At 37.4% G+C, this 17,099-nt stretch overlaps 3 protein-coding genes across 3 annotated transcripts; 2 read left to right on the top strand and 1 right to left on the bottom strand.

The window, feature by feature from the left end:
* Positions 1–586: 586 nt before the first annotated feature.
* Positions 587–7,500, bottom strand: LOC116010026. The gene is made up of 7 exons (XM_031249281.1): positions 7,006–7,500; positions 5,737–6,249; positions 4,955–5,119; positions 4,559–4,744; positions 1,534–2,022; positions 1,247–1,432; positions 587–1,104 (listed from the first exon to the last, which is right to left on the bottom strand). The coding sequence occupies exons 1-7, from the start codon at positions 7,426–7,428 to the stop codon at positions 811–813; spliced, it is 2,256 nt and encodes a 751-aa protein (XP_031105141.1). The 5' UTR covers positions 7,429–7,500; the 3' UTR covers positions 587–810.
* Positions 4,505–5,280, top strand: LOC116009841 (dynein light chain LC6, flagellar outer arm-like). The gene is made up of 2 exons (XM_031248991.1): positions 4,505–4,761; positions 4,857–5,280. Exons 1-2 carry the CDS (start codon positions 4,624–4,626, stop codon positions 5,013–5,015), a joined length of 297 nt encoding a protein of 98 aa, XP_031104851.1. The 5' UTR covers positions 4,505–4,623; the 3' UTR covers positions 5,016–5,280.
* A 1,622-nt stretch (positions 7,501–9,122) lies between the features above and the next one.
* Positions 9,123–16,928, top strand: LOC116009877 (golgin candidate 5). Its single transcript, XM_031249055.1, has 20 exons — positions 9,123–9,315; positions 9,482–9,678; positions 10,117–11,231; positions 11,826–11,897; positions 12,291–12,365; positions 12,805–12,919; positions 13,315–13,376; positions 13,467–13,514; positions 13,835–14,119; positions 14,191–14,250; positions 14,335–14,418; positions 14,505–14,570; positions 14,649–14,747; positions 14,826–15,044; positions 15,334–15,448; positions 15,545–15,765; positions 15,926–15,985; positions 16,095–16,208; positions 16,492–16,566; positions 16,653–16,928. The coding sequence occupies exons 2-20, from the start codon at positions 9,528–9,530 to the stop codon at positions 16,686–16,688; spliced, it is 3,072 nt and encodes a 1,023-aa protein (XP_031104915.1). The 5' UTR covers positions 9,123–9,315; positions 9,482–9,527; the 3' UTR covers positions 16,689–16,928.
* The last annotated feature ends 171 nt before the right edge of the window (positions 16,929–17,099 follow it).

The following is a 17,099-nucleotide window of genomic DNA, read 5'->3' on the forward strand; positions in this document are numbered from 1 at the left end:
AGTGTATATATGTGAAAGAAATTAATAGTCACATATGCATCAATTTATATACTCCTTAATAGCTAGCAAAGAAAATAAAATACAAATTCATAATATAATAGTCTCAATGCTCCTTTTAACTTTGAAAATTTATCCAATTTATTCAATATTTTCTTAGGGATCGACCCACGTGATAAAGATAATTTATCATTTGTTGCCACTGTATGAAATAAAAGTGCGGAAGTAGAAATATAAAGTACATACAGTAGAACACAAAATGTTGAGATATATTATTTTAATATTTTATGCTTTTGATATTTTATTTAGTTTAACCTGCTCTAGAAAAGAATTAAGCATTCATGTCTTCATCATATCACTTTACCACTTTGATTAACAATGTTAAACATGTGCTATTAAGTAGATAAAACACCATGCTCGTATTGATCACAATGCAGATTTAATTATTGAAAATGTTATTATATTATAAGGAAAATATAGGTCTAAAATTTTTTTTATTAAATGAGTAAAATATAATTATTGTATCATATAATTACAAGTTTGATTATTGATTGTGTTATTATATCATACCCAAAGTGTATGCCCCATCTTCAAATAGTGATAAACAATTTCCATTCTCAACTCGTAAAAGAAACCATACCTCAAAGATTAAACATCCTATGATACCTCAAAGATTAAACATCCTATATAACAAACAACTTCTATGGAAATCTGAATATCAAAATGTCCCACAAATTAAAACATCATATCATTTCCATGGGGGAAAAAAAGGCATCATCGATCATGAATTAATGGAAGACAAGTGTACTAGGCCTAGGTGTAAGCACATGAATGTTTCTTGAACTTGATGGGCTTATTGCCGGCGGAGTCAATGATGAACTCACACCAGATCTTCCTCCGGTGCTTCGTCCTCACTAATTTCCCCACCACATCCCCCTGAGACTTCACCTCAAAATCCAGCGCCAACGGAACTTCAACCCCTCCGGTGCCGTCCTTGTTTTTTGTCGCCGTCAGACTCGACCCTGCCCCGTACAACGGGACCTTTGTTCCCTGTATGTTCACCGTCACCGTCCGGCGACTCTTCCTCGGCTGATAATACTTCTTCAACTGAAATTTCATAAAATCAGTTTATAATCAGAGCTGACCAGTTCAAACTATGAACAACAATAGACAATTTGACTAGGAGTGAAATTATAACATCATCATAAGGTATTTATTATTTTGTACTATTGATGAATGTGTTAATTACCTGGCCAGTGGCAACAGTGATGTCGGAGAAGACGAGATTGATTGGTGTAGAGCTGACATGGATGCCGTAGAATGTTGCAGGGTTGTACACGCTTATCCTCAGTGACCCGTTCACCGACAGCAACCTTGTGGGTACACCCGTGAAGTCAGAGCCCTCACCAATATATATGTTACTCACTGATAAGCTCTGCGGCCCGCCCAAATTAAACAACACAAGTACGTTAGTCGCAGGTGGTTGCATTGTCGGAAAATATAATCAACATATATAGAATTGAAAATTAATTAAACCTTGAGAGTAATCTGCGCTTTGTAAGGGCGACCGGCGCCCCAAATGATGAGGCAAAAAACGGTGAACAAAAGAACAAATCCACAGAGAGCCAACAACGCCTGAAACCTCCGAGAAAGCAGCCAAGAATCCTCGAATTCATCGTACTTTCCTTCTTCCATAATCACATTGCATTCCGGCCATCCCTTATCGTTACTCATCCGCTTCCCTGATCTCCCTTTTCTCCCGGACGACGACCGGAATATCCCGGAGAAGCGGGTCCCGGAGGAAGTCCGGGAATGGCGGCCCAGGGAAGGGTGGGAGGGGGACTCGACCGGGCTGGTGAAGGTGGGAGTTGCCTGCATCGACGTCGACTTCTCGCCGTCGTCATGAGAGTCCCGGGAAGGGCTCTGTACGTAGTAAACATGGCCGGAAGGTGACGACGCTGCTAGGCTTGTTACATCTGACTCCGATTTCGTATGCAACATTTTGTACTGTTTTTCTCTGGTTAAGAAAATTTAATTTGTTTATGAGTTGATGAGATAGTGAAGAAAATGCATTATAGGGGGGATTAAGGCAGTGTTTGGAGAAGTAAAAGTGGTGGTGGAGCTAGGAGGGCTCGCGAGTGTCGGCAGCCGGGTGTCACTCTCATATGGGTGGACCTATTATATTATATTGCATGCCAACTTCATTCCAAATTTTTACAGCTACTAATGTTTGTCATTTCTATGTGTTTTTGGACATTTCAATTAAATTCCATTATTCAATTCATCCCATAAAATATTAACCCATTTCATATTAGGTAAAAAACTTGTCTGAGACTGTCTCACGAATCTTAATAATAAAATGAGTTTGATGAAAATAAAAAGGCAAAAGGACAAGAAAAGCAAAGCAGTGGAACAACTAGAACGGGCGTGGGGCATGGCTCATAATGGATTATTGAACGTAGTGATATGTCCGCCTACAAATGGCCCCCATATCCAACCATGTAGATATGACACATGTTTAATTCCTATTATTTTATTTGAATTTAATACGTCACTATATGAAATTAATTTATAAATAATTGTTACAATGTCAAATAGGAATCAAATAAAATGGATCAATGATGTAGACTTTTTGGTGGGGTTATAGTCTTAGTGCAATCACATTTGTGGTTTATTTGGGATTTGTCCGTCGAAAAAATTAGATGAGAGTTTTTAAACAAATAGGAAAGTGAGTTTTTTTCTCCTGCAATGCAATGATAAGTTCTTTGTAAGTTCCTATCAAAAGCCAAATGAAGTACTGTTGCGGCACGGTTCACTGTCATGCTTCTTTTTTCCATTTTTTTCTTTTTTCTTTTTTTCTCCCACTATTCTCTCTCTCATATTTCCTCCTCTGCACATGTGGCCTAACAAAAACTATGTAAAAATCTTAACAAATGAAGTTGCTCTTATGGACCAGTATAACCCGATCTCTTAGGTTTAATGACCAACTAAAACTCACTTGGCTAGAAAAATATGTCAATCTACTCATACAAGTGCCAGAGTAGTGAATCTATAAATGGGCTTGAGAAGGTTGTTGTTGGGCTGTTCCTCTTGGCCCATAAAAGAACATAAACCAAACTGATGGGCTGATGTTTATCTAGGCCTATGCTTGTCTAATGGGCCAGCTCTCAAATTCCGTGTACATATTGGGCCTCATTGAGAAATCAATGATGTAACGGCCCAATTTCCTATTTCGTCGTTGTGCGAGATATTTTCTTTACTTTTTGGATTTTCCGTTGTCATCTAGCAGTCACGTCACCACGTCATAGCCTTCCCGTGTTTTCATGGACACTCCCTTTCCTTTTTCTATAATAAATAAATTAATATTTTATTTGCTTGTTCTCTTTTTGCACTTTTTGCTTTTCCTTTTTTCTTTTTTTTCAACATTTCTAAATTGATACATTATATACCTGATCAGTCTTTAGGTGAAAAGTGTTTTATAAACATCACAAGATCAAGTTAATTGTTTAATTAATTTGACTGGGTGGAGATATATATTATTGATTCTCAAAACTATAATTAGTAAATTTTAAAAAGAAATTAAAGAAATGAGGATGCGTGTATTTCAAAAACTAAAATTACTGGGGAAAGGATAAGATTGCAGTATTCTATCAAACTCATGGAGACGATAGGGATGACCAAAAATAGAAAATTGGATGATGTATTTTAGAGCTTTAAGTGCCGAAACCCAAACGCCAAATATAAGTGGACAAATATTTAATACTCTGTTCTTTCAAGAACTGTATTATGTATACTTATTTCTCTGTGGAAAAAGGTAATTAAAAGTTTTTTTTTTTACAAAGTAATTAAAAGATTAAAAAAGAAGATTGGGTTGTGAATATTTTAGTCTGTTATGCCTCTAGGCTATACATCTTGGGTGGCCGACATCCTTATCCATTATCCGATGTATCATTGAGGAGGGGAGATGAGTTATCTTGTGGGTAATATAATTACTCCAAAAGACAAACTTGGAGTGATAATTATGTGGCAACAGCCAACGCAGGCAAGATTAGCAATTCAGTCAACATGAGCTTAGCTAGTAATTTAGCATCAATTATTTAAGAGAAGAGACTAAGATTCGAAATTCAACCGTTTAAAAGTAGATAGGTCAAGGATCTTGTAGTCCAGTGGTATCAAACCCTTTCCTTTATACGGGAGGTGGTGGGTTCGAGCCTCAGTGGAGTCATTATTGACTTCAATAGGTTGAGAAAGTAGCTATGAACAGATACTGCATTGTAATAGAGTTAGTAGTATTCAAAAAAAAAAACAAAAGTAAATAGATTCTTTGTATGCACGGGTATTTGGTTATATATGTTAAGCTACTGAATTATTGTGATTTATTTCTTCTCACATGCTCCGTCAAAACAAGATATGAGGGTCCTTAGGGTTGGGAGAAGGAGAAGAAGATTAGCAAATCCCCCCACCACAATTGGAAGCATGTGAGGGCAAGTCAATAGTCAAGACAGGAGGCTTCTTATTAAAAATCTCAATCCCACACCCTTCATTCTCATTTTATACAGACTTCTAGAAAAGAAAAAGAGAGATTCTTTCCTTTCTGGGTAACAAGCAAGAACCAGAAGAGAGAAGATGTTGGAAGGAAAAGCTTTGGTTGAAGATACAGACATGCCAGGGAAGATGCAGATTCAAGCCATGGCTTGTGCTTCTCAAGCTCTGGATCTTTATGATGTTCTGGACTGCAAATCCATTGCTGCTCACATCAAGAAGGTAAAAGCTGTAACCTTGTAGGGATTAGTATCTGCCATCACCCTTAACCCTTTCTTCCTGCTTCTTAATCTTTTGCCCTGATTATGTATGTGCAGGAGTTTGACAAGGCATATGGAGGTGGGTGGCAATGTGTAGTGGGCTCACACTTCAGTTGTTTCTTCACTCATACCAAAGGAACTTTCATCTACTTCACCTTGGAGACTCTCAACTTCCTCATCTTCAAAGGGTCTTCTTCTCCCCCAACCTCTCCTTGATCTGCTGCCAATACAAACTCCCAAGTGCACACTGGTTGGCAGCTCATTGTAATCACCTGTAATTTAGACTCCATGTGAGTCCGATCTGGTTGGCCTTGCCCAGACTAGATTCATGTAATAGATGATGTCTAATTACTGCTAGCTAGGTAAATAGTCTGTGGTCTGTTTTTGTTCTCTCTAATCCATAGCTGAAGATGCTTCTGAGGGTGGGTATTTGAACTTTGAATGGACTACAGCCCTGCAAGCCATAACACTTCCTGTGCAATTTATCTCACTTTGTTCAACCTGCAACCAAAACAACCCTCTAATAATCAAGTAAAATAATATGAAGTAGATATGGCAACTCCTACTAAATTGGTAAGTTGGTTGACTCGGTGTTGGTCAGATTGTTAACTTGATAATCACAAGTTTACAAGTCCAATCAGTTATTGACTTATTTGGTTTGAACCAATCAGTTATGAACAATTTAGATAGTGACTACAGTTTCTCTCCTCACTCAAAAATAACAATAATGTGAAGTGGACTAAAGTGGCTATAGAAAAGTGATGCACCCAAAGTCATGAATATGATGTCCATAACAATTTCAAACCAGTGAAGCTACCAGCTCTCAATGAGAGAACTTATTCATTTTACATGTTTGTCAAGTTCAGAGGCAATGTGCTCTGGTGATAGTAAAGCCAGGACCCCAAAAAATCATGGTGTTTTCATAACAAATTCAGACCACTGGGGTTAATAGTGGTTTGTTAAGAAAGTGAGCTTCTAAGTTTCCAATCACAAGGTCAGCCATGGCCTTGCGCGTTTCGATTGTTCCACTTCCAACATGGGGCAGCAGCACAACGTTCTCAAGTCCAAAGAGCTCCTCGGGCACTTCAGGTTCATTTTCAAATACGTCGAGCCCAGCACCACCCAAGCGGCCTTCAACAAGAGCAGACACCATCTCGCGCTCATCAACGTGGGGACCCCTACCAATGTTGATGAGAACTCCTTTTGGACCTAGTGCATTGATGACTTCGCGGTTGACAATGTGGCGAGTCTCGGGAGTTAATGCGCACGCAACAACCAATATCTGACAATTGGAAGCCAACTCTACTACACTGGGGTAGTACTTATAGTTGGTGTTTGGTTTCTCTGATCTGGCGTGGTAGCAGATTGGACAATCAAAAGCCTCTGCTCTCTTGGCAACTGCTAAACCAATTCTTCCAAGCCCTATAATTCCAACAGTTTTGCCACTGAACTGCAAAGTAGGGTGCCAACAAATAAGGTTAGAATGAGTATCCAACTATCCATCCTTAAGAAAGACAAGCTCTATACTTTTAAACAAACTTCTAGCTACTTTGAAGATTTTTTTTTAATTTTTTTTTTGTTGGGGGGTGGGGTAAGAAAAATGCTGAAATTCAGCTCAGATGGCAGTGTAAAGCCACATTGAACTAATGCAAACATTTATGCCACCAAAGTCAGAGAGAATAGTTACAGTTACAAATAAAGGGAAACAGGTTTCAGTTGACCAACCAGACAACTAGTTTCTCATCCATGATGTTCTACACACCAAGAAACACCTATCAACAGCCAACAGAATTGCCACTCACTCAACAACGATGCCATTTGTATTTAGTTGTTGATGAGTACTCAATAAGACTGCCAAATCCGTTTCATTTCAACAATTCAAACAACAATATTCAAGTTGAGAGCATAATTGCCTCTAGCATTCTTTCTGTATATTTATAGTCTTGAATGAATGTTATTTCAGAGTATTTCACCAAGTACTAAGAAGGTATATGGGGAACATAATTGCCTCTAACATTCATTCTGTAAAATTCTAGTCCTGAATGTAGATTATTTCACCAAGCACTTGGAAGGCATATAGGGGAAAAACAAAGCAGAGAGGACCAAAATTAAACTATTTTAACCAGCACAATTTTGTTCTCTGTAGCTAAAAATCCAATCTCTGTACTTTGTCTATAGAAAATAATATAAAAAGAAGCGATTGAACCTTGGTAGTCAACTTGAAGTCACCCATCTTCCACAACCCTGTCCTCACAAATCGATCACACTCGCAAATCCTTCTGAGCACAGCCAGCATCAACCCGATTGCCAAGTCGGCGACGTCCTCCGTCAACACGTCGGGGGTATTGGTAACCCGAATTCCCTTCTCCCTGCACTTGACCAAGTCGATCTTATCCAAGCCGACGCTGAAACTAGAGACTATCTCCAGCTTAGGGAGCGCGTCAATCAGCTCCGCGTCAGCCCCGGCGGCGGCGTTTCCGACCACGGCGCGGATCGCGTTGGCGTTCTCCCTCAGGAATTCCTTCTTCTGCGGGAAGTTCCAGAAGCGGAAGAGCTTGAACCGCTTGTCGAGTTCCTGTTCCAAATACGGGTTCATCGGAATCGCCATCAGCACTCCAATACTCTCCATTTCTTCTTCCCAGATCCGTAGAGGACTTCAATTGCGTTTTTGCGGTGCTTGTTGTCAGTGGTCACTGCCACTGTTCGGAATATATGAAATTATGTTATTAAATCGTTGCCGGCCTTCGTCAGTGTCGCCTCTCACGTGCACAACGCTTGTGTGTGGAAAAATAGGAAAATGACATAGGGAAAATGTAGAAATTATTTTTATGTGTTTGGTTATTTTTTAAAAAAGAACAAGAAAATAGATAATTGTATATTTCAACATTTTAATTATTATATATCCAAAAAAAATCATATAATCTATCTACCTATTATGCACAATACACTGATTTTATATCTACCTATCCATATATTATTTATATCTAATTGCTTTTAAATCATAGATAACTGTATAATACAATCTACAATAGATTTATTAAAAAACATTAAAAATAGAGCATTAATTTCCTGAGTCGGAACAGAGTATGAACAGTGGTAAGCTCGTTTGCTAAGAGATTGTGAACAAACTCGATTGTATTCGTTTAATAATGTCCACGAACAAGCTTATGAGATCGTAAACAAGCTCGTTTGTATTCGTTTAATAATGTTTGCGAACACGCTCGTTTGCTAAGATATCGTGAACTGTTAGATATATTAATTAGGAATAAGTCAAGTAGTTCGAGTTTATTTCTTATTCTATAGCCTGTTGTATAGCTTGCTTTATATTACCTTTCCCTGTATTGTTTCATGAGATATTCAATCACAAACAAACTCCTCATTTTGGTATCAGATTAGCGTTAGGTTACTCGTTTCTCTCTCCCTAACTTTCGAAGGCGGCTCAGAGCATATGGTGTATGCGGCTACTGTAGTGGCGTTGGCCACCCACCCCAATCATCTCACTTCCACCCATCATTTTGTGTCGATCAAATTGACGACACGTAATTACCTATCTTGGCGTACAAGCTCGTTTGTATTTGTTTAATAATGTTTGCAAACAAGCTCGTTTAGTGTTCGCTTAATAATGTTCATAGTGTTTAACTCTTTATTCACTGACAGTGTTCAGTGATTCTTACTTGTCATGATTTTTTATAGTAGATTAATTATTGTTCATGAACAAATTGTGATCATGAGCATGTGCAAATGTTTGGTTATTAAGTGTTCACGAACGTAAACGAACATGCTAGTGAACATGCTTGTTAACGAAGATGCTCGTGAACGTGTTCGCGAACGTTAACAAACACTAATTGAACGCTTAACAAACGAACACGAACAAGATTTTTGAAAACCTTAACAAACGAACACGAACACTAAAAAAACCTTAACAAACGAACATGAACAACATCCGTTGGTTATGCTGCTGTTCGTTAACACCCCTAGTAATAAAACACACTACTCAAATGCGTGCACTAGATAAATCTTTATTGTATAATAGCATGTAAATCACAGAATGAACTACATTACCTGCAATATCTGAAGTGTTTATAAATAAAATTCCATCTTGTGTAACCACACATGAGAGATAAAATGTCATATTAAAAAAAAAAAAACTCGAAGTACGATAATCATACTTCACTCACTATATCACCCAGGTTAGGTATTATTATTATTATTATTATTATTATTATTACATGAAAAATGAAGAATTACAAAAGCAACTTCAATTAGAGGATTCGTATGCATTTGGTATAACTTTCAGGGAGGTATATGCAATCGTTCATTTTATTCCAAATTACTCCGCGAAAAGGGAAAAAGAAAAGAAAAGAAAAGAAAAAGAAAATCACAATAAGGCGACCGTCGGAGTGTTATGACATCGCGGTTTCGGGAAAGATAGATTGGCAATTTGGCATACTCACGCCTCTACCGAAAACCGCTTTTCCTTGATTTCGCAGCTAACAACCAGATCCTTCATACAAAGGTTACATTCTCAAAACACGAAACATTTCCGCAAGATCTATAATTTCAATTGCAGGATCCTTACGGAAGCCATTGCTTCAAAACCAAAACTATCAATTCAGCTACTGGCATTGATTGTTGTCTCCTCAAATCCATTGATTTGTATTGATTTGCATTTAATCCGACAGGTTGATGGAGCTGGCGATGTGATTCGAGTGTTTGATCGAGAAGGAGATGGCGTGGTTTAGTGGGAGAGTCTCTCTCGGCAACTTGGATCTCGCTGGCGCCGTGAACAAACTCAGTGAGAGCGTTAAGAACATCGAGAAAAACTTCGATAGCGCTCTCGGCCTCGAAGAGAAACCCGATGGCAGTAGTAGTAGCGAAGGTACCTCATAGTCCCCTTAGCATCGCTAATGTTTTGGTCTATTGAATATAGAATCTGCTTAAGAGTTAGAAATGAGTGCGGTCACTACACTGTAGCTACAGATTACTAGCTGAGATCATGTTAATTACGGAGTATATGTTTTTATTATGTATATATATGTGATTCATTCATCTTCTAGGCATGAAAGCATCCTGCAGCTTATGCATCTAGTTAAGTACTAAGCCAGAATGAATACTTAAGGATGTTTGTGAAAATTTAAACTTGTTGCATTGGAAGATCATCAGTTCTACTATTGCAAATTGCTTTGTCTGCTATCTAGCTATATTCACCATCAAACTAATGGAAAAAAAAAGAACACTTTGTAGTGAGGGAAGTCCAATTTGTTTGTTTTTGATGGATTTATTGCTATCATATTTTCACATGGCTACCAATTATCAGCATCAGGGTTATGGTCATCATCCACAGATAGGAAGGCACTGTTTGACCCTGTTATGTCTTTTATGGGACAAAAAGGTGGGGAGGATACTGAATCTATAGAAAGCACCGAATCCTCAAAGGTTCTCCCTGCTACTGTGGAAAAGGTTGTGGATGATTCTGCTAATTCAGAAATAGAGAAATCTGAAGCCCCTAAAGAAAACAATGAAGCAGCACAAAAAACTGATGAAATAACTACATCTGCCAATGAAGATAATGAAGTGGCAAGAAATGCTGATGTGAACCTAGAGAATTCTGCTGAAGAAGCAAGAGATACTTATTTGAAACCAGAGCCTGTTACGTCTGCTGAAGAAGCAAGAAATGAAAATGCGAAGCTAGAGCCAGCTATATCTGCTGAAGAAGCCAATAAAGACATAACAAAACAAGATTCTGCTGAGGAATCGAAATCTGAAAGTGAAGAGCAAAAGAGTATTAGTGCTGTAGATGAAAAAGAGACTGAACCTGATTTGCCAACTGAAGTGTCTGAAACCAAACCTGAACATGATGAGGAAACAGATTCTTCTAAATCACTGAAAAAAGAGACTTCCACAGAAGAGTCTTTTGGAAATCTGGAGGAATTGGAAACTAAATCAACTAGTCCTGCCTCTGAAGCTGAAGTTAGCACCCCTATGCTTCATCAATCTCATTTTAATTCGCAGGAGAACACAGATGAGGCTGAGTTACAGAAAGAAGAGAACAAAGAGGAAATTTCTCCAGTTGAAGTTCAAGATGAACCAACTAGTCATTTTGAAAGTAGAAGACATTCTGTTTCAGACTCTGCTACATCTAATGAAACTGGAACTGCTGAGGAACATTCTGAAACCAACTTGCCCGTTGTACAACACGATGAAGAAACTTCAAAGATAGTATCTGAGTCAAGTTCACATGCAACTAATGCAATTACTCAAGCTGTTGAGGTCAATCAGCGAGCAATTGATAATGTGGTTGATATTACAGAACAGTTGAGTTCAGGGATCAACTCTTCAGATGTTTCCAGTATGGTGACTGAACTGGAAAAAGTGAAAAAGGAGATGAAAATGATGGAAACGGCACTACAAGGAGCTGCTAGACAAGCACAGGTAATTTTGCTTATGCATTCCTTGGAGTGATTTTGTGCTCCCAATGCACTGAGCTGTGGGTTTTCATTCATTGCAATTGTTAAACGTTAAAGACACATTGAATAAATCCGGGACTGACACTGGTAAATGGAACTTTATAAAAAGTCTAAGGTAATTTTCCCCTTTGTAATTGGATATATAAAAGTGTTTTCTGTAATCCTGTTATTTTCATTTTCTTTTTCCACCTATAATATGTTTGCCTAAATTTCCCCGTCTCCAAGAATTGGTCAGATAGGTTACCAAGTCTCTGGACCTTGATAATTTTTATGGCGTTTAGATACAAGTCTATCACCTGCAATTGGATTTTAATTTCATAGGTGTATGAATATATCACTTGGAGGTACTATGGTGAACAAAAGTCCATAATTCTGAATTCACCTACCAAAGTTTATAAAAATTTCCTTTAGTGATAAATGCTATGTTGGTTTATCAAAAACATTAAGTCAAGTTGCAGTACATCATGCTTATTTGCTATAACAATGTATACATGTCAAAAAGTCAATCATGCTAATTATTATGCTAACTATTATGCTAACTATTGCTCATCCTTTTTAGGCAAAGGCTGATGAAATTGCAAACCTGATGAATGAGAATGAGCAGCTAAAGATTGTAATTGAGGATCTAAGAGTGAGTATCTTTTTCATCTCTTTTTTGGTAGACTTTTCGGTGAACATGGCTACAACTTCTATTTAATGTTTATTGCTACAGTGAAGTGATATACACACCTGCTTGTTAAATGTATATTTTTTTAAAAAATGTATTTCTCTGTTGAGCATTGCCATTTTTATTTTATATCTATTGTCCCAAATAATGGTGACTTCTAGGCAGATTTGTGTCTGTCTCACCTTAGCATTTTTTTAATGCCAAAAGTCTTTTAAGACAGTGCTTCCATTTGATTAATGATGTTGAGATCCCAGTAATTAATTGAAGTTTCTGTGTATGGTAGAGTGAAAGAGCTATTGCAGTTTCTCTACTGTTTTTAACTAAGATCTGATGAAGTTTCTCTGATCTAATTTTCAGAGAAAAACCAGTGAGGTAGATATTGAATCCCTGCGAGAAGAGTACCATCAAAGAGTAGCAGCTCTTGAAAGAAAGGTGCATGATTATCCTGTTTGCATTGCAATCTCTCTTCTAATGCTTCAGTTTTACATCCATGCTTCATTATTATTGTTTATGACTACTAGTCTGAAAGAATTTTTGTGGGAGGGAGACAAAATTGTTTGTAGATGTATGGATTTTGAGAAATTTAGATTCTATATCTATAAGGCCATAAGGGATAACATACATTTTATTGAAGATAGGGTTGTGCTGTTCTCTGTGTCTTCTGATCTTCATTATTTATATCTTGGAACTCTGACTTCTGAAAACTTCTAGATTATGATTCATATATAATGATTGATAGTCCTTGCCAGGCATTATAGTTCAGTTTTTGTTGTCAATCACTACTTTTGTTGGAATGTAAAGCTCTCAAAATCTCATAGGCTTTAATAGTAATGTTTTATGTGTAGCTATGTTTATGGCATTCAAATTTCAGGTCTACTCTCTTACCAAAGAAAGGGATACACTGCGTAGAGAGCAAAATAAGAAAAGTGATGCAGCTGCTCTTCTGAAGGAGAAAGATGAAATCATTACTCAAGTTATGGCTGAAGGTGTGAAAATATGAAATACTGGCTTAAGAAGTGCACTTAATTCATTTTCTTGCTATTGATTTGCATAAAAAAAACCCTTCCATATTTACTTGGATATATCCTGATAATTTGTTCTTTTCTAATGTACCAAAAAAATATCCTGATAACTTGTTTGGTGCTTATTTTTTTAAATCGTTCTCGTAAAGGTGATAGGAAACTTCTTACTGGCTGTGATTCTATCACATTTAAGCATATAATATGATTACATGCAAAACTCATCTTTCATTTATTAGGCTGGTAATTTTAGTGCAACCAAGAGGATTAGATAGTTGTCTCTTTATTAAGAAAATGATATTATATAAAAGTTATTGAGAGTTGCTCTTGTGCTCTTTCTATGTGCGAAATTTTCATACCAGGTGAACAGCTTTCAAAAAAGCAAGCTGCTCAGGAAGCTCAGATTAGAAAACTAAGGGCACAGGTTTGCTTTCATGCATAATAAAGCTTGTTTATTGCTTCTACACTTCTCTTAGTTTTATTTAATTAACTTTCCCTCTGTTTTGAAAGCTAGATTAGAGAGCTTGAAGAAGAGAAGAAAGGATTACAGACCAAGCTAGAGGTTAGTTTCTTCAGTTTTAGTTTGTGAAACTTTGACACGGATGATTTACTTTATGTTGTATAGTATAAACATATAGTATAGTGCGAATGATCTCGGCAAAAGAGGTCTATTTGATCTTTTGTGTCACAAAATACTTCATTCAATCATTTTATGTTTGTTATTTCCATCTTATGCTTATTAGATAATGAATGACTTCATTATGTTATCTTGCTATGGAGTCTAATATATCCTTGCATGTTCAGAAGAATTTGGATTTCAAGTAAATTGCTATTATGAAGGGGTCTAGTTTCATAATTGGACTTTTGTTTTATTTGTTGCAGGTAGAAGAGAATAAAGTGGAGAGTATACGAAAGGATAAGGCTGCAACTGAGAAGTTGCTTCAAGAATCAATTGAGAAACACCAAGCAGAACTTACAACTCAGAAGGAATACTACACACATGCTTTGAGTGCAGCAAAGGAAGCTGAAGCATTAGCTGAAGCACGGGCAAATAATGAAGCTAGAACAGAACTAGAGGGCCGTCTAAGAGAGGCTGAGGAGCGTGAATCCATGCTAGTTCAGGCTCTTGAAGAACTAAGGCAAACGCTGAGCAGAAAGGAGCAGCAGGTTTCATTTCTGGAACATTGTCCTACAGGTGGATTTTATTATCTACTGTGTAACATTTTTTTCCTTTGCAGGCTGCTTTTAGGGAAGATATGCTGCACAAAGACATTGAGGATATTCAGAAAAGATATCAAGTAATATTTACTTCAATTTGGTGGAAATTATCCTGATTGTGTTCTTAACTATATTCAAGTTAGCTGATATTATTATCTTCCCAGGCGAGTGAGCGGAGATGTGAGGAGTTGATAACCCAAGTTCCTGAATCTACCAGACCTCTTCTCCGGCAGATTGAAGCCATGCAGGTTCTGGAGTGCTTCACATATTGTTGTTTCCTTATAAAGGTTAGATGTGTCATATCTCTGTATGATGGTTTCGGTAATGGTTGCAGGAGACAAATGCCAGAAAGGCTGAAGCTTGGGCTGCTGTTGAGAAATCATTGAATTTACGGCTTCAGGTTTTCTGTAAAAACAAATGCTTTGTCTATTTTATTTTATTGTGGACATTTTAACGCATTCTTAAATTGACTCTGCAGGAGGCAGAGGCCAAAGCTGCAGGTGCTGAGGAGAAGGAGCGATCTATTAATGAGCGCCTATCACAAACTTTATCTCGGATTAATGTGCTTGAAGCTCAGGTTTTCTACTTGTTTCTTTGGTGCTATAGTACTGAAGTGTTAATTTAGTCCTTAGTTTATACAAATGAGATGCTGCAGATATCTTGTCTTAGAGCTGAGCAAACCCAATTAACGAGGTCCCTAGAGAAGGAGAGACAGAGAGCTGCAGAACACAGGCAGGAATATCTTGCTCTAAAGGAGGAAGCTGACACTAATGAAGGTCGTGCAAAGCAGCTTGAAGATGAAATTAGGGAACTCAGACGGAAACACAAGCAGGAACTGCAAGAAGCATTGACACACCAGGAACTCCTGCAGCAGGTCATTACTGCTTGGACATTTGTCAAAGCCTTTGATTTTAGATTATGATTATGGATTGAATAAATTAGCTTTAGCCAAACCTCCTATTATATCCAATAAATAGATAGGCCTAAACTTCATAAGTGGCTTATTTAGCACATCTCATGTATCCAATGGTTGACTATTTTGCAGTAGTAGTGCACCCTTTATGCTGTCATTCCACCTCCAAGAAAGAAAATAATGAAAAAAGAAAGCATAAAAAGTAAGGACATACTCGTATAAAAATTAACCCAATCTCAATTATGAACAGGAGTTAGAGCGGGAGAAAGCTGCTCGTTTGGATCAAGAAAGGGCAGCTCGTGTTCAACCATCGGTTGGGCCTGATCAAAGTCCAATAGCAAGGCAAAGGTCTGGATTTGAAAATGGTAAGTCACTAAGTCAATAGCAGTTTTAAACATTAAACAAGCATGCCTCTTAGTCTCTTACTGTGTTTTTCTATGTCTATCAATCACCTATTGCAGGTAATTTGGCACGTAAAATTTCGAGTGCTAGCAGTTTGAGCAGTATGGAGGAAAGCTATTTTCTCCAGGCATCTTTAGACTTTTCTGAGACTTCATCCGAGCGTAGACATACTGGAGAGGTTACTATGAATCCATATTATGTAAAAAGCATGACACCAAATGTTTATGAAGCTTCACTTCGGCAGAAGGAAGGCGAGCTTGCATCATACATGTCACGACTAGTATGGTTTCTTCTGAAATTTCTTATGGGTTTAATTTTTACCCATTCAGGGTTATGCTATAATTACATTAATGAAAGATAGCTGCTATACCTCTGAAACATTTTTGTTCTTGTTTCACTCGTATGAAGCTATTTTTTGGTTTTTGTATCAACAATTCCAGGCATCTATGGAAGCCATCCGCGACTCTCTTGCCGAAGAGTTGGTGAAAATGACTGCAGAGGTGAGTTATTGGCTAAACAATTAATATTTATTTTTATTTGGTGGGTCACTCAGCTCTATTGCCTTCTCTGCTATATTGCTTGACCTAATCATATTATCATTATTGATAGTGTGAGAAGCTTAGAGCAGAAGCTGCAACACTGCCTGGAATACGGGCAGAGCTAGAAGCATTAAGGCGGAGACATTCTGCAGCACTAGAGTTAATGGGTGAGCGGGATGAAGAGGTAAGCTATTTCTTATTCATTTGCTCTGGTACCTCTTGAATTGTCATTAAAAGATAAGATTATGTACTTGCTTTTATTAATTTGGATAGTAGCAGTAGTTCAGACAGCCATACATGTTTGGAAAAGGGGCTAAAATGTTGAGAGAATAGAAAAAAAATTTCATATACCTATGATATGGATTAAGTTTTAAGGTTTATGAAAAAAAAATCCCAAAGTTCATGAGAGGTTTCAGCATTCGTGCCCCAGAGAATGATTTTTGAATGGCATGTTAATATTTGTGCAGCTGGAAGAACTTCGTGCAGATATAGTAGACCTGAAAGAGATGTACCGAGAACAAGTGAATTTGCTTGTAAACAAGGTATGATAGCCTTAATTTTGTTGTTCTGCAACTCTGGTGCCACAATTTTTTTCTGCATAAGTTATGTGTTCACATTATATTTGCAGATCCAGGTGCTTAGCTCGTCTCTGGGTTCTACTTGAAGCTTTGCTGTCTGATACAGCTTCTTTTTGTCTGTAGTATATCCATCGATTAAATTGTGATAACTCTACAATCCCCCCATTTCCATTACAGATTTTATCCAAGTACGGAGTTAAATCATTTCTACTGAAAAACTTCCGCCGTAAGAGTGTGATATGTATTTGTATAGCTTCTTTTATTGTGACTTGTCAACTTTCTTTGTTTTTCAAAATTTTCACTAGTCTTTCTCGTTTGATTAGTTACATTAAGTGTTAATAGAAATAAATTTTTTTTTTTTTTTTTTGGAACAAAGGGAAGGGCAACGCCCCAGAAAGGGCCACTGACGACCGGACTCCCCATACGATCTCTACGGACGTGTTAATAGAAATAATGACATTCCCCTTTTCTTTCTTCATTTTTTAGCATTATATTCT

The sequence above is a fragment of the Ipomoea triloba genome, chromosome 2 (genome assembly GCF_003576645.1).
Source record: "Ipomoea triloba cultivar NCNSP0323 chromosome 2, ASM357664v1".
Lineage (NCBI taxonomy): Eukaryota > Viridiplantae > Streptophyta > Magnoliopsida > Solanales > Convolvulaceae > Ipomoea > Ipomoea triloba.

Bases quoted from the DNA above. Each gene is read 5' to 3' on its own strand.
- LOC116009841 (XM_031248991.1), top strand. From the start codon at position 4,624: ATGTTGGAAGGAAAAGCTTTGGTTGAAGATACAGACATGCCAGGGAAG. The intron at 4,762-4,856 runs GTAAAAGCTGTA...ATGTATGTGCAG, and splicing joins TTGCTGCTCACATCAAGAAG to GAGTTTGACAAGGCATATGG.
- LOC116010026 (XM_031249281.1), bottom strand. From the start codon at position 7,428: ATGGAGAGTATTGGAGTGCTGATGGCGATTCCGATGAACCCGTATTTG. The intron at 4,745-4,954 runs GTGAAGTAGATG...TGATGTGAGCAG, and splicing joins GGAAGTTGAGAGTCTCCAAG to CAATGGATTTGCAGTCCAGA. The intron at 1,105-1,246 runs GTAATTAACACA...ATGAAATTTCAG, and splicing joins TCACTGTTGCCACTGGCCAG to TTGAAGAAGTATTATCAGCC.
- LOC116009877 (XM_031249055.1), top strand. From the start codon at position 9,528: ATGGCGTGGTTTAGTGGGAGAGTCTCTCTCGGCAACTTGGATCTCGCT. The intron at 11,232-11,825 runs GTAATTTTGCTT...CATCCTTTTTAG, and splicing joins GAGCTGCTAGACAAGCACAG to GCAAAGGCTGATGAAATTGC. The intron at 14,120-14,190 runs GTTTCATTTCTG...TTTCCTTTGCAG, and splicing joins TGAGCAGAAAGGAGCAGCAG to GCTGCTTTTAGGGAAGATAT.